Here is a 16,725-nt window from a genome sequence, read left to right on the forward strand (position 1 = left end):
AAATAAGTTGACCATTAACACAGGGAAGACAAACTACATAATATTTCATAGTAAACGTAAAATGGTTACCACACATGGTGCACTTATCATCAATGATCAACTTCTAAATGAGGTTGACAAAGCTTCTTTTGTCAGTATTATCATTGACAGACATTTATTATGGAAAGATCACATTGAATATGTAACAAATTGTGTTAGGAAGAAATCGGGAATGTTATTTAAATTGAGAAATGTTGTTCCCCCAACATATTTTACTGTTACTTTACAAAGCCTTTCTCCAGCCCAATATAATGTATGGTTTAGAAGTTTGGGGCAGTACATATTCATCGCATCTACAGCCAATTATGTATATCCAGAAAATGTATGTGCGATGTATGACTTACTCTGGGTTCAGAGACTCATCTTCTCCTTTATTTAAAAGGCTGGGTCTTCTTAATATTTATAAACTTCATAAACTTGGTATAGGAAATTTTATTTTTGATTTGTATAATAACAATCTTCCTCATGATTTAAGCGATTATTTCCAGGTGATCGATCATAGCCCAGACACATGGTTTAAACTTTGGCTAAATTTGGCAATTCCAAAAGTACACACAGCTGCCAGTCAATTTTCCATCAGGTTTTCAGGTACAAAATTGTGGAACAGTTTGCCAACAGAAATGAAATGTCTCACATCAAAACATCTGTTCAGGAAAGCTTTTAAAGAATACCTACTTGACGAAATTTAAACAAGTGAATATAATATATAATTATTCTTGCTTGTTTTGATATTTTCTCCCATTATGATTTTTCTTCTAGTTCTGTGGAGCCCTTATCTTTATTGATGCATATGAATTCTGAGGTGGAGCCAAACTTGATTAGCGAAAAGCTATTTTTTTGACTCCACATTGCCAATTTGTTTATTTATTTCCTGTCATTTTGTAATTGTAACTTATTTTAAATTGGCAATAACATGAATGAATGAATGTTCACTTGTGTATGAATTCCTAATATTATCTTCGCAATATATGTGATCATTTGGTTGTTGCTATGGGCATGGTCTTGTTGCTAGGACATTTGCATAAATTTTTTGAATGTTTATTCATTTGCCTTTCTATTCCTGTTCTCTTTGCAATATACATGATTATTTGGCTGTTGCTATGGGCGAGGTCTTGTTACTAGGCAAATTTACATACATTTTTGGAATGTTTATTCAATTGTCTATTAATCCCTGTTGTTATCTTTGTGAAATACACGACCGTTTGGATGTTGTTATGGGTATGGCCATGGTTGCTAGGGATATTTGCATACAGTTTTTGAATGTTTACTCACTTGCCTACCAGATGATGTTGTTATTTGACCAAAATATACTACCATTTGGTTGTTGCTAAGGGCATGGCCATGGTTGCTGGGGCCAATTGTGTCAAAATATTTTGAAGAAAATATGCAGAAAAACACTTCTAGAAACTCCTCACCAAGTTTCAGTCTCACTGACCAAGTACTTTTTGAAATAAATTTTTACCAAAATTCACATTGTTATACCTAATTTGCATATTACTGATGAGGTCATTATATGCTTAATATTTCTTCATCTATACACGCACAGATGCACCCCTCTTAAATTTCAGCCCAGTCTGCTGAGTAGTTTTTGACCAAAAAGACACATTTTTAGCCCTAATTTGCATATCACTAAGGGAAACATCATGTCATGAACAATCTTAATTTACTCACCCCTAAGAAAGTTCCCACCAAATTTCATGTCAATCTGCCCAGTAGTTTTGGAGTTTAAGTTTTGTGACCAATTATCACAATGACGGATTTGGAGAGGGAGAGCATTCCACGCCATAGGACTGGTGAAGCAACGCTGAAAGCCCTGTCACCATGTTTTTTTGTCTGGGCTGTAATGGTACTAAGTTTAAAATGGTCAGCAGAACGTAGACTCTGCCCCGGGACATAGAGACTGACTAACTCACTTAGATATGGAGGACCTGAACCATGAAGACATTTAAAAGTGATGACTAAGATCTTATAAATAATACGTTGACGTACTGGCAACCAATGTAATTATGTAGAGGTGGTGTGGTACGAACATGACGTTTCGAAAGTGTAATAATTCTGGCTGCAACATTTTGTACATGTTGAATGCGATTTATAGAGTACTGAGATATACTGTGTAATAATAATTGCACGAATGCGAGAGGAAACAAGCAAATGAACTAGTTGTTCAGTGGCAGACCTAGAGAGATATTTACAAACAAGAGCAATACGGTGTATATGAAACATGGAAGAATGACAAATATCTGACTAACATGATGCTACATTGTGAGACAAGAGTCAGGGATAGCTCCAAGGCTCTTTGCCTGACACTGGACAGAAATCAACGCATCACCAATACAAATATTTTGTGCGCCATTGTAAGCAGGGTCATAATTTCCAGAAAAAATAACAAATTCTGTTTTATTGTCATTAAGGCAAAGGAAATTTGAAGACACCCAAGCTCTGACATCGGAAAGACATGCTTCAAGATTTCTAACTGTATCATTGTAATTTGTAAGGGGGAAAGACATGTACAAATTGGAGTCATCGGTGTAGAAATGGTATTTACAACCATGGCTTGCAATCACATCACCCAAAGGAGATGTGTAAACATTGAACAAAATCGGGCCAAGGACCGAGCCTTGACGTACACCTGTATCAAGAGGGTAATAGGGTGACTAAGCAGAGTTTAAGATTACAGATTGTCTACAATCAGAAAGATAAGATTTAAACCACCTCAATGCATTACCAGAGATACCTAGATGATCATGCAAGCGAGTTAACAAAAGCTTGTGATTAACTGTATCAAAAGCAGTGGAAAGATGTAATAAAACCAAGACAACATGGTGCCCCGAATCAAGAGCACGTAGAATGTCATTTGTAACCTTTAAGAGAGCAGTCTAAGTAGAATGCCCAGGTTTGTAAGCCGATTGTAAAGGTTCGTCTAAGGAATTTGAAGCGATATGGGCTTTTAGTCAAATAGCAACAATGCATTCCAGAACTTTCGATAAAAATGGCAATTAGAAACTGTTTTAAGAATATTGCGATCAAGTGAGGGTTTTTCAGAAGAGGTGTGACAACTGCTTGTTTGAAAGAGGAGGCCACAGAACCAGAAAACAGTGAGTGTTCAAGATTTCGGAAATAAAAGGCAACAGAACACTGATAATATACCTATCCTTCAGTTTGGTGGGAATAGGATCAAGACACTAGCAAGTAGATGAGGCAATGAGTGAATTATCTCATCAACCTCATCCAAAGTACTGAGCTGAAATGAATCCAATCGACACCAGGATTAATTGATTCAAAATTTGAGATGAGAGATTTAACACCATTTCTGAAAAACTGGGCAAACCGATCTGCAAGTTCTACAGAGTCATTATGATCAGTGTACAAGTTTTTGTATGACCAAGAAGTCCAGTGACTAAGGTATACTGAAGAGCTGATCTGATCTCCAGCACAGTTTTCAACCAGGCCGGCATAGTGACTTTTCTTGGCTGCTTTAACTTTTTACACAACATCTGTTTGAAGTTTTCTGTATATCTGGCAATGAATTTCTAGTTGAGATTTTCTCCAGGCTCTCTCATCTTTCATCCTTGCTTTCCTTGCCTTAATGATGGAATCAGTAATCCATGAAACAGGTTTTCTGTTAGGAACCAATCGTTTCCTCAGAGGAGCACGAAAATCAAGTGTGTCACGAAGAATATAATAGAGTGAGTCCAGTTTGGATGATAAATCACCATTTTCCAGGGTTTGAGTACAACGGAAAATGGCATATGAAAGGTCAGATGCGAATAAATCAGCAGAGAAAGCTTTAAAACTTCTTGTGCTTATACATTTTCGAGTGTCTCTGTGGCGGTAGCCTGTAGGGGTGATTGATAGAAAAAACTAACAGAAAGTGATCTGACACGGAGTAGACTAGTTCCACTCGAACGTCAGCAATGGTAGTATCATCATCTACACAGGTGATAATATGATCAATGGTATAACTGGCGCGATGAGTAGGACCAGAGATCCATTGACGCATGTTGAATGAATCTAGAATGTCACGATATTTACGAGTATTTGGGTAGTCAGGTTCATCAAGGTGAAAATTAAAATCACCAACCATAACAAGCGGTGAATTATCAGTAAGATGAGAAGACAGAAAGTTGGTAAACTCTTCAACAAAGTCGCCAACGGTGTGACCATTAGATTTGTTTGGCAGAGGACGTTAGACAACATAATGTGACATGCGACGATGGAATTTTTATACGAACTTCCATATTAGTTCCACAGATTAACAGTAACTGTTTTTTGTGACCACTGACAGGGGTGATTTAAATATGATAGCAATGCCTCCCCACAACCTCTATGTGGCACACTAATGATGTTGTAGCCAGGTGGAAGAGCATCTGCGATGAGTGATGTATCACTCATGTCATCATGTAGCCAAGTTTCAGCAAGTGCTAACACATCAAGTCAGCATTCTTGCAGGTATTCGTTGATAACTGTAGTTTTGTTGGATAGTGATCGACAATTCATAAAAGAGCAACGTAAGTCAATATGGCGCCGACCTATGGTGACACGGCTCTACGCGCTCTAATATTTTCACTAGTTTTAATGTTTTTAATTCGACATTTGGCTGGATTACAGACCTATTCAAGAGAAGAACTGCTCCTCCTTCGGACTAGCTGTGAAAATTTCCAATTCAGATCTATATTCTCGACAAACTTTCATAGACAATCTGATAGTGGATTCTAGTCAGGTCAACCATGGACATACCCATTCTAGTCAACACAGTCATCGACAGGTGCGGCGGCGGCGTGGTAAGTGAGGGGGCATTTTGGCAAGGTTGCGCAGATGTAATTCTAAAGCACCACTTCCTAGCATTATGCTTGCTAATGTTTGGTCTTTGAGGTTTAAAATGGACGAACTTGTTGGTCTCATGTGCACCATGCAGGATTTTCGAGACTGTAATGCCTATTTCATAACTGAGACATGGCTTGACTCCAGTCTACCCGACGCTGCTATAAAGCCAGCTGGATTTGCACTATTTCGTAGTGATCGATCGAGTATGTGAAGATGTAAATAAGGAATGGGGAGGAGGTGTTTGTTTTCTGATAAATGAGACTTGGTGCACAGATGCTAAGGTCTTATCCCATACTTGCACATTTGAATTGGAAACCCTTACCATTCACTGCCGTCCATTCTACTTGCTAAGAGAGTTTGGCTCACTCATTCTCACAGTGATAATAATAATAAATAATAATAAATTATTATCAGCGCATTATGCAACAGCCTCAATGCGCTTTACAAAACTGAAAAAAAAGAAGCACAAACTTAATTTGCATAGAAATCAAAACCAAAACCAAAAACTTGACATTCACTATTGATTACTATTAAAAGTACAATATGTCCTAAACGTTTATAAACAAGAGTATGGCACAAACTTAATTTGCAAAAAAAGGACAACTTGAAATTCACTAAAAATCAAATCTTATTGATTATTGCATGTAAAAGTATAATGTGTTCTAAAAGTTTGTAAACAAGTATGTCTTTAGTTGTGACTTGAATGTTTCGATCGATACCACTCTCCTAAATGTGAATTGGGAGAGAGTTCCATAACTTAGGACCGGCAACAGAGAAGGCGTGATCTCCGTACGTGGTAATTTCAACACATGATATGGCAAGTGTAAGATGAGTACTAGAACGTAGGGCACACGTTGGCTTGTGTATGGGTATTAGTTCAATGATGTAGGATGGTGACAGTTTGTTGACAGCCTTGTAGGTGACGAGCAAGATTTTGTATACAATACGTTGACGTACAGGTAACCAATGAAGATTACGTAATACTGGTGAGACGTACATGATCATATTTGCGTAGTTTGACAACAAGTCTATAGCTGCTGTGTTCTGCACACATTGAAGTTTGTGGATCTCTTTGTCTGGTAATCCATAGAGGATGGACTTGCAATAATCCAGCCTAGAGGTAACAAATGCATGGATTAGTCTTTTGAATGGCTAGGCATGCTGCTCTGCAGATGTTATTTACATGACAAGTCATTCTAAGTTCTGAGTCAAGTATAACCCCAAGGTCACGTGTTGTGGATGATGTGTTGACAGTGCTGTCCCCAATTGTGATACATGGTACAGGATTGGTTTTACTGAATCGAGATGAGAAGTGGATTATCTCTGTTTTACTATCATTTAGCTTTAATTTATTCGATGCATACCAAATTCGTATATCAGCAATGCATGCTTCAATACGCGAGACTGTGTTCATGTTTTGTGATCGTTTCATCATCTGGTAAAGTTGAGAGTCATCAGCATACATCATTAGATTATGTTGTGAAATCAGATCCTCTAAGGGTGTGACATACATGGTAAAGAGTATGGGACCTAGAACTGATCCCAAAGTTTAGGCTGTGACAGGCAGACTTTGCATTGTTTACTGTTATATATTTTGTTCGATGCTGGAGGTACATTGTATGACCGAAACCAGGAGAGTGCTGCGCCATCTATCCCAAACCGCTTATGCATTCTGTCAATTAAAATTTGATGGTCAATCGTGTCAAATGCTGCAGACAGATCTAATAGGACAAGTATAAAATCTTGGTGTCCATCAATAGCATGAAGAATATCATTATAAACACGAATGATAGCGGTTTCTGTACTGTGATGTTTACGGTATGCAGACTGCATCTTTGCATATAGGTCATTGCTTTGTAGGTGATGATGAAGTTCATGTGCCACTACTTTCTCCCTAACGTTTGACAGGAACAGTAAGTTTGAAATTGGTCTGTAATTCTTGAGGTCATTGGGGTCATTTTTCAGGTTTTTGATGATGGGTGTGACCTATGTACCCCCTGAAATTAATGCTACAAAGGCGATGTACCAGCTTAGTGACATCATATCTAGGCATGAGAATGCGCATCCAAGGGCAATCTCCATTGTTGCCGGAGATTTCAATCATTCCACTTTACGGAAAACTATACCCAAGTTTCACCAGCATGTAACGTGTCATACCCACAAAGACCGGATACTGGACCACTGTTACACTACCATCAAACGGGAATACCATTCTCTAAAACGTGCCCCCCTGGTGACTCAGACCACAACTTGATCCACCTGATACCCCGGGCCTGATCCCCACCTACAAAACTAAGTTAAAAAAGCGGGAACAGCCAGTAAAGTGATCTGTCCACCAATGGACTTCATCGGCTATTGATAATCTCCGTGGATGCTTTGATTGTACGGATTGGGACGTTTTCCTTGAAAACTCAACGTCAATAGATGAGTTCATAGATACAATTTTGGATTATATCAAATTTTGTGAGGGTTTATGTGTGTCTACTAAAAGAGGTTACCGTGTATCCAAATCAGAAACCTTGGTTCAACGGATTTTTACGGAGTAAACTTAAAGCCAAACAGAAAGCGTTTCATTCCGGTAGCCATGGTGATTATGTCAAGGCAATTTTAGACTATCTTGGCAAACATGTCACATCTTTAAAAGACAATATCATATCAAATTAGAATAGGGTGAAAATAACTTTATTTCAACTGTTTAGAAAATTTTACTTTTCTAATTTGGTATTTAAAAGAAATAAAGTTAATAATAATCTAACAAAGTTACAAATATGAAAGTATAGAATAGTTCTAGTGTTTGTCTATTTACTACTATTCAGGTATATGAAAAGAGCAGTTATAATATCCTTATGTTTTGATTGTAGTATATATGTAAATTGCTCTACTCCATCTAAATGTATAAAGTTTGGGTTTACAGTATTAATAATATTAAACATTTTTTCTCTTTGTTTTGTATATAATTTACAATGAATTAGATGATGTCTTTCATCTTCTATTTCTTTACAATGTTTACATAGCCTGTCTTCCAATAGTGTTTTGGGTTTTGTATGTCTACCCTTCTCAATGGCAAGTTGATGGCAACTCAATCTAAATTTGGCTATTGTTTTTGATGTGTTCTTTATTGTTGATTACTTTAATGTATTCTCCTTGTTCCAGGGAATTTTTGAAGTTGTTGTATGTACGTAATTTAGAGTTTTCCCTTTTGTTATTTTTATTCCATTATGACAGTAAAAAGGTTGCTGGTGCATGTGATTGTTGGTTGAATGCATGGGTGACCTCTGGGGGTTTATAGGGAGTCCTTGGGGTTTTCCCCTGGCAGATCTGCAGTTTTTTTCTTCTATTAAGGCATCTGATTGTTGGTTGAATGTTTAGGTTATTCATAGCCTTTGAGGTAATATTCCCAAGCTTCGAAAAGCTAACGTAAGTATACAATAGACACCAGTGGAAAGATAAACAACAAGGTGGAGCCGCGTTGTTTATCTTTCCACTGGTGTCTATTGTACTTATGCCTGACAAGTTCACAGGATGGCAGGATTAGTCCATCTCACCCTTGCCAGACTAGATTAAGATAAAGTACACACTGTCTCACCCCTTGCCATGCTAGGTGATGATAATAACTGAGATAAAAGTGTACACATTCGGGTGAGGACACACACAGCATGCAGTGTTCACGGCGAAGAAATAAGCCATACAACATTCACAAGCCCTGATATGACTGAACAACGAGACGTGTCTAATATTATAGTTTAGCTCATCTGAAGATATGTGTAAAATTCGTTTTTTAAATGTTTACCGTTTCTTTTGAATGGTAACAGTTGTGCCCTTCATCCTTAAACCCTTACTGTGCAGTCACTATTCCATTCATGGTACAGTAGTCAGTAGTATGACTTATTTTTAATACTACTCGCCACAACTATTTTTCTCCGTAATTAAGTTCTCCTCGTAATTTTGGCAAATTATTTTGGTCCGGGTCGTACTCTTGCATTTCATTCTTGAGACCATGGAGGCTCCCCTTCTATACTTCCATGTGCAGGCATATGGTTTCTGACTTTGCCGGACTGGTTTTACTTGAACTACAAAGGTCAACCCAATTCACATCTTCTAAGTCCCCCTTTGTCTTACACTATCCAATACTGATAAGACTTCAGCGGCAACTCAGACAAGGAGGTGGTTATAACCCGCTACACAAACTTTAATATTAGCTCCGGTAGAGGACTGCTAATCCCGTACATGTCAAACAATGTGTCAACATTATGACAGATAAAGGGCATAAATGTAAGTATTAAATGAGTTTCCCATGTCACACAAAAATGGGCCCGTAACACTTGGTATAGGGGCATTAATATTGCATGTATAGTAAAGTCACTGGTATGTTAGAGAACTTTAGGTGGTCATACCTAGTGTATAATAGGAACTTGAATCTGATGAGATGTGGTGATTTGTAATGTCAATAACATGTAGTGTCCAAAATAGAAAGTGTATTAATCCCTTCTGACAAGTTCATACTGACGATAGAACAATTTCGATTAACTTCTTTTATAAACTATCTATGAAGATTACCATTACGAAACCTTGAAGTTCACTTTTGCCCCAAAGTGCAATAGAAGTGAAGCGTTGATTGTGAAACAGCCAAGCATTTACATGACATGTTCTGTAACTAGTGTGGTAGCTAGGTAATACATGTATATGTATAATTATGTATATGAATATGTATATGTATATGTAGTTATGGTTGAACTAAATAAGTAATATTAAAGAATTTATGTAAGAATTTGGGACAAGAACAAATATTTATGTGTACTACATTTCAGACAAAGCTATATGCCATTGTAGAAAAGGATTTGTTTCTTCCATCACATTCAAAAACACAATGACCCCCCCCCCCCCATCCACAATTTTCAAAACAGCATGACCCCCCCCCTCTCTACTGCCAATTTCAAAAACAAAGTGCCCCCCCCCCCCCCCCCCGGGCCAAAGAAACTGACCGGCCCCTAACTGCATGACTGAATATATTTTCCATGTTCTGTATTACCTGCAAACAAGATTTGAAAGACCATGACCATACTTTTATGAATGAATAGTATTACAATAAAGTGTTTGCAATATTTGAGATGGCTTGAGTTTGAAAAAATGACTCGGAAGGTCAAAGTTCAATGTCTTAAAAGAAAGCTTGCATCGGATATGGAGAAACATTTGAATGCAATCTCTATAGTTTTTCTGTTATGAAGTAAAAACAGACTTTTATGACAAATATGGCTGTCATTTTGTCAAATCTTACAATGTCATGAAACAGAGTGAACAGCATACAAGTTATACAACCCCTGCTGTAGTTTGTCATCATTGCTGTACTGTGCCTCGTTTCAAAGAAATTGGTGACTGCATGTCAAAGATATATGACTGTGCATGGACACACAGATGGTCAGAACTCACTGTAATACTGTGCCTATACAGGTCATGCATAGGGATTGTGGGGTTGAAGCTTAAACCAAATGATTTCTTTGCGTTTGAATGTTACAGTAACTTTAAATCAGTAAACTTTCTATGTATTTTCCCTGAAGTCAGTGAAGTGCATGAATGTGTCAAGGCACAAATTGTTATTATTCTATGTTAGTGTTATAGTGTCTAACACTCTTTCTGAATCCATAAACAATGTTCTGAGAAGTTAAAATATGCATGGACTTCTTTAATTAAATATAAGCAAACAACGAAGCACTATGTCATTATTTGGTTGATGGGTTTGAAAGATGAACCAAACACTTGAGTCATGCAACAAGTGACCAGTGACAGTTGCAGTTACACACGCCATCATTGTATGCTGATCATAAGGTGCATGGATATTCAAAGCAGGACAGTTTTAAATTAATGGTTACATGACGTGTGATAGATGTAGTAATGTGACTTGCACTATGTGTCACTATGTGAGAAGCTTGATAGTCAGTGGAGTGGGCCATTTTAAGCCTACTTTATTAAAGAAGTCAACCACTGGTTGATTTGATTATTGCCGGCATCAAATCACTCAAGGGCTAGACAACAGTTTGCAATCACCATGTAAGAAGACATATCCCCAACATTTCAACTTAGTTAGTAATTCATATTCTGAATTATTTATGACAAATATGGCCACCAATCAATCATTATCGTGAAAGGTTGTGAAACAATCGATGTGTATATGTGGACCACTGTATCTGACACTTGTGTCAGGTTTGGTTGAAATCAGCCAATGCTCATCAGAGTTGTGCAAGTGCAATATGATGATTTTGGGCTATTTGGCCTTGAAGATAGATGTCAAGGTCAGATTAAAAGACAATAGTGTCAAAAAGCCTATTATGTTAAATAGCCAAAAAGGTTTGAATTGGCTATGTTCACAATTGAAATGCATGGGTCAATTTCAACCAAACCTATCACATTTGTCGGAAACAGTAGTCCACATGTGGACATTACCTTACTTTGTTTCATGACCTTGGCTATAATGATTGAATGACAGTCATGTTTATATTGTTACAATTCACGCAACAACTATTCCATGCATCTCAAATGTGAATATATGCAATTCATCTGTTTCTGGCTATACACACTCAGATGGTATCAGCCAACTTCCAAGAAAACATGTCAGATAAATTAGGATAGACCACATCGCTTTGTTTCATGACCTTTGTGATAATGACCTATTGGTGGCCACATCTGTTATGGCCAGGTTTGTCTTATAAAATTAAGCATATTGATTACAAACCAAGTTGAAATGTTGGGTAATATGCCTTTTGACAAAGATTTACAGTTTAATAATGCATGGACTCACTGAGTAAAACATGGCATGATGCATACCTGGACATTAGTCAGACCATCAATTATTGAGAAAATTACAAACATGCCAAAAATACAAGACTTAGTACATGTTATGATGTACATTTGTGTACCTTCACCATATTACATCATAAATTTCTTCCCATGGTTTTAGACACTCATGCAGATGGAGGTCAGAGGTCATAGATTTTTATCAGAGGTTTTATTGTTATCAAAATTTTTTCTTTATACTGTCAAATATCTCCTCTACTAAATCTATGTATGACTGGAGTCCTTACCCCCTGTAGTCTTCTCCACAGCATGGTGTATAATGCAAAAAGTTTGAATTAGAATGTTAAAATTTAGTAGAGTGACAAGTGATGCTTACTTGTAATGTTAGTAGTAGATGATGGTTGTTGTAGTGGTTGCAGTGTGAAAACTGGAGGTGATATAGGTGAACTTATTTCATGCATGGTAGTAGTAGTAGTAGTAGTAGTAGTAGTAGTATCAGCTTTGGTGGTAGGAGACAGTGTATTACTGTCTATCAATTGACCCTCAGTTGCTCTTTCTACAACATTACAAGTAGATGTTGCTATGTTTCCTGCAGATGGCAATGATTGTAATCCAGAGAACTGATGGGGAGCTGTCTTCTCAACTGGTGATTGATTGACAGGTGTCAGTTGAGGTGATTGATTGACAGGTGTCATATCTTCTTTCTCATCCAATAAGATCTCACCTTGACCATTGATTGTCAGTTTGACAATGTCTGATGTGTTCTTGAGAATGCTTATTGCTTTTTCTTGGGAGATCGCTACCAATGTTTGGTTGTCCACAGCAAGTAGTTGGTCACCAACTTTCATTCTATCATCCTATACATAAATATAGAAATCATCATGGAACACATACTAAACTAGGTTGTTTGGCAGAAGTACAATTAAAGTACATAGCACTAAATATAATCTATGTATCGTCCTCTTCTGTTATTCTAAAGATAATAGATCACATTTCTTTACCTGTGATCAACAAGAATGGGGGGATGGGGATGGGGATGACGAGGGGTTGGGGATGGGGGGGGGTGAAGATGGGGATGGGTTGGGGGATGGGTTGAGGATGGGGAGGGGTTGGGGGATGGGTTGAGGATGGGGATGGATTTGGGATGGGATGAAGATGGGGATGGGGACGGGTTGGGGATGGGGTTGTGGAGGGGTTATTATGATATTACAATTCACAGCTCATCTCTGACATATTTTCTCCCTAAGATCTATGGGAGCAAAATTTCTGTGTGACCAAGTCACTTTATGACCTCATCATAATAAACAGCGCCATGGCATCTATCATATAGAGTGAAGTTGAAAACCTCAGCTTATCAAATCATGTTCAGTATATTGGTTAAATGAGTTTTATTGATGTATTTGCAGGTTAAAGTGCTAATGGCACTGAAGCATAACTGTGTACTATGCAAGTATTTATAACTGTGTATTATGCAAGTATTTATAACTGTGTATTATGCAAGCATTTACTGTGTAAAAAGCATTTACTGTGTACTATGCAAGTATTTATAACTGTGTACTTTGCAAGCATTTACTGTGTACTATGCAAGTATTTATAACTTTGTACTTTGCAAGCATTTATAACTGTGTACTATACAAGCATTTACTGTGTACTATGCAAGCATTTACTGTGTACTATGCAAGTATTTATAACTGTGTACTATGCAAGCATTTATAACTGTGTACTATACAAGCATTTACTGTGTACTATGCAAGCATTTACTGTGTACTATGCAAGCATTTACTGTGTACTATGCAAGCATTTACTGTGTACTATGCAAGCATTTATAACTGTGTACTATGCAAGCATTTATAACTGTGTACTATGCAAGCATTTACTGTGTACTATGCAAGCATTTACTTTGTACTATGCAAGCATTTACTGTGTACTATACAAGCATTTACTATGTACTATGCAAGCATTTACTGTGTACTATACAAGCATTTATAACTGTGTACTATGCAAGCAATTACTGTGTACTATGCAAGCATTTACTGTGTACTATACAAGCATTTACTGTGTACTATGCAAGCATTTACTGTGTACTATACAAGCATTTACTGTGTACTATGCAAGCATTTTACTGTGTACTATACAAGCATTTACTGTGTACTATACAAGCATTTACTGTGTACTATACAAGCATTTACTGTGTACTATACAAGCATTTTAGAAGGTTTTATAAATGAGATACTTTAGTTCAGTCAGGTTGACCGGTACCTGCTATTATTATCATGTAGGCACAAAACAATGAAAAGAGTGCTGCTGCTCTTACAAATATTATACCTATATACCCAGATTCATTGTTCTTGATGTCGTTTGATGTGTATCAATGCTTCTGATATGGAACATTAAATGTCATGACATTAATGTCAAACATTATCAAAAAATGCCTTTCTGATATAGGACAAGACATGGCAAACATATAAACAATCATAAACAAACAAAATGGTTTTGGATGAAACAAAATGTTGGCTGATCTTCTACTTTGATGTAATTCCATATGGCAACAAAACTTACACATCTTTCAAATCAGGGAAATTTTGACGAAAATATCCATACCCAGTTATACTATTTATGTTACACTAACTTACAAAATTTACAATTACACTGACTGTGCAGCTATGTTCCTTTTTAATTATGAAAAGATACACCCAATCCGATGAAAGTTGACAATCATTTAGTACACATTTCAAAGCAGATTGACAGTCAGCAGACTATGCAGGTGAATGTCAGCTACACAACATAGTCAGCAGACTGTGCAGGTGAATGTCAGCTACACAACATAGTCAGCAGACTATGCAGGTGAATGTCAGCTACACAACATAGTCAGCAGACTGTGCAGGTGAATGTCAGCTACATCACAACATAGTCAGCAGACTGTGCAGGTGAGTGTCAGCTACACAACATAGTCAGCAGACTGTGCAGGTGAGTGTCAGCTACACAACATAGTCAGCAGACTGTGCAGGTGAGTGTCAGCTACACAACATAGTCAGCAGACTGTGCAGGTGAGTGTCAGCTACACAACACAGTCAGCAGACTATGCAGGTGAATGTCAGCTACACAACATAGTCAGCAGACCGTGCAGGTGAATGTCAGCTACACAACATAGTCAGCAGACTGTGCAGGTGAGTGTCAGCTACACAACCCAGTCAGCAGACTATGCAGGTGAATGTCTGCTACACAACACAGTCAGCAGACTGTGCAGGTGAATGTCTGCTACACAACATAGTCAGCAGACTGTGCAGGTGAATGTCAGCTACACAACATAGTCAGCAGACTGTGCAGGTGAGTGTCAGCTACACAACACAGTCAGCAGACTATGCATGAATGTCAGCTACACAACACAGTCAGCAGACTATGCATGAATGTCAGCTACACAACACAGTCAGCAGACTATGCAGGTGAATGTCAGCTACACAACACAGTCAGCAGACTGTGCAGGTGAATGTCAGCTACACAACATAGTCAGCAGACAATGCAGGTGAATTTCAGCTACACAACACAGTCAGCAGTCTGTGCAGGTGAATGTCAGCTACACAACATAGTCAGCAGACTGCAGGTGAATGTCAGCTACACAACATAGTCAGCAGACCGTGCAGGTGAATGTCAGCTACACAACATAGTCAGAAGACTGTGCAGGTGAATGTCAGCTACACAACATAGTCAGCAGACTGTGCAGGTGAATGTCAGCTATACAACATAGTCAGCAGACTGCAGGTGAATGTCAGCTACACAACATAGTCAGCAGACTGTGCAGGTGAATGTCAGCTACACAACATAGTCAGCAGACTATGCAGGTGAATGTCAGCTACACAACATAGTCAGCGCAGACTGTGCAGGTGAATGTCAGCTACACAACATAGTCAGCAGACTGTGCAGGTGAATGTCAGCTACACAACATAGTCAGCAGACTGCAGGTGAATGTCAGCTACACAACATAGTCAGCAGACTGTGCAGGTGAATGTCAGCTACACAACAGTAAGCAGACTGTGCAGGTGAATGTCAGCTACACAACATAGTCAGCAGACTGTGCAGGTGAATGTCAGCTACACAACATAGTCAGCAGACTATGCAGGTGAATGTCACCTACACAACATAGTCAGCAGACTGTGCAGGTGAATGTCAGCTATACAGCAACATAGTCAGCAGACTGCAGGTGAATGTCAGCTACACAACACAGTCAGCAGACTGTGCAGGTGAATGTCAGCTACACAACATAGTCAGCAGACTGTGCAGGTGAATGTCAGCTATACAACATAGTCAGCAGACTGTGCAGGTGAATGTCAGCTACACAACATAGTCAGCAGACTGTGCAGTTGAATGTCAGCTACACAACAGTCAGCAGACTATGCAGGTGAATGTCAGCTATACAACAGTCAGCAGACTGTGCAGGTGAATGTCAGCTATACAACATAGTCAGCAGACTGTGCAGGTGAATGTCAGCTACACAACACAGTCAGCTAGCAGACTATGCAGGTGAATGTCAGCTACACAACATAGTCAGCAGACTGTGCAGGTGAATGTCAGCTACACAACACAGTCAGCAGACTGCAGGTGAATGTCAGCTACACAACATAGTCAGCAGACTGTGCAGGTGAATGTCAGCTACACAACATAGTCAGCAGACTGTGCAGGTGAATGTCAGCTACACAACATAGTCAGCAGACTATGCAGGTGAATGTCAGCTACACAACATAGCACATGATAGTGTCATATGAATGTCAGCTACACAACATAGTACATGATAGTGTCATGTCAATGTAAGCTACACAACATAGTACATGCGATGATAGTGTCATGTCAATGTCAGCTACATAACATAGTCACCAGACTGTGCAGGTGAGTGTCAGCTACACAACATAGTCAGCAGACTGTGCAGGTGAATGTTAGCTACACAACACAGTCAGCAGACTGTGCAGGTGAATATCAGCTACATAACATATAGTACATGACAGTGTGATATGAATGTCAGCTACACAACATAGTACAAATGTACATAATAGTGTGATATGAATGTCAGCTACATAACAT

The 16,725-nt window shown here is 38.3% G+C and overlaps 1 protein-coding gene across 1 annotated transcript in view; it reads right to left on the minus strand.

Annotated features, from left to right (window-relative positions):
- Nucleotides 1-16,725, minus strand: part of LOC144436445 (multiple PDZ domain protein-like) — a 330,925-nt gene that overhangs the window by 78,013 nt on the left and 236,187 nt on the right. The window contains exon 27 of the mRNA XM_078125244.1: nt 12,377-12,509. Within this exon, the coding sequence (XP_077981370.1) occupies nt 12,377-12,509 (133 nt within the window). The remainder of the gene's footprint in view (nt 1-12,376; nt 12,510-16,725) is intronic.

Source organism: Glandiceps talaboti, chromosome 6 (assembly GCF_964340395.1).
Source record: "Glandiceps talaboti chromosome 6, keGlaTala1.1, whole genome shotgun sequence".
NCBI lineage: Eukaryota > Metazoa > Hemichordata > Enteropneusta > Spengelidae > Glandiceps > Glandiceps talaboti.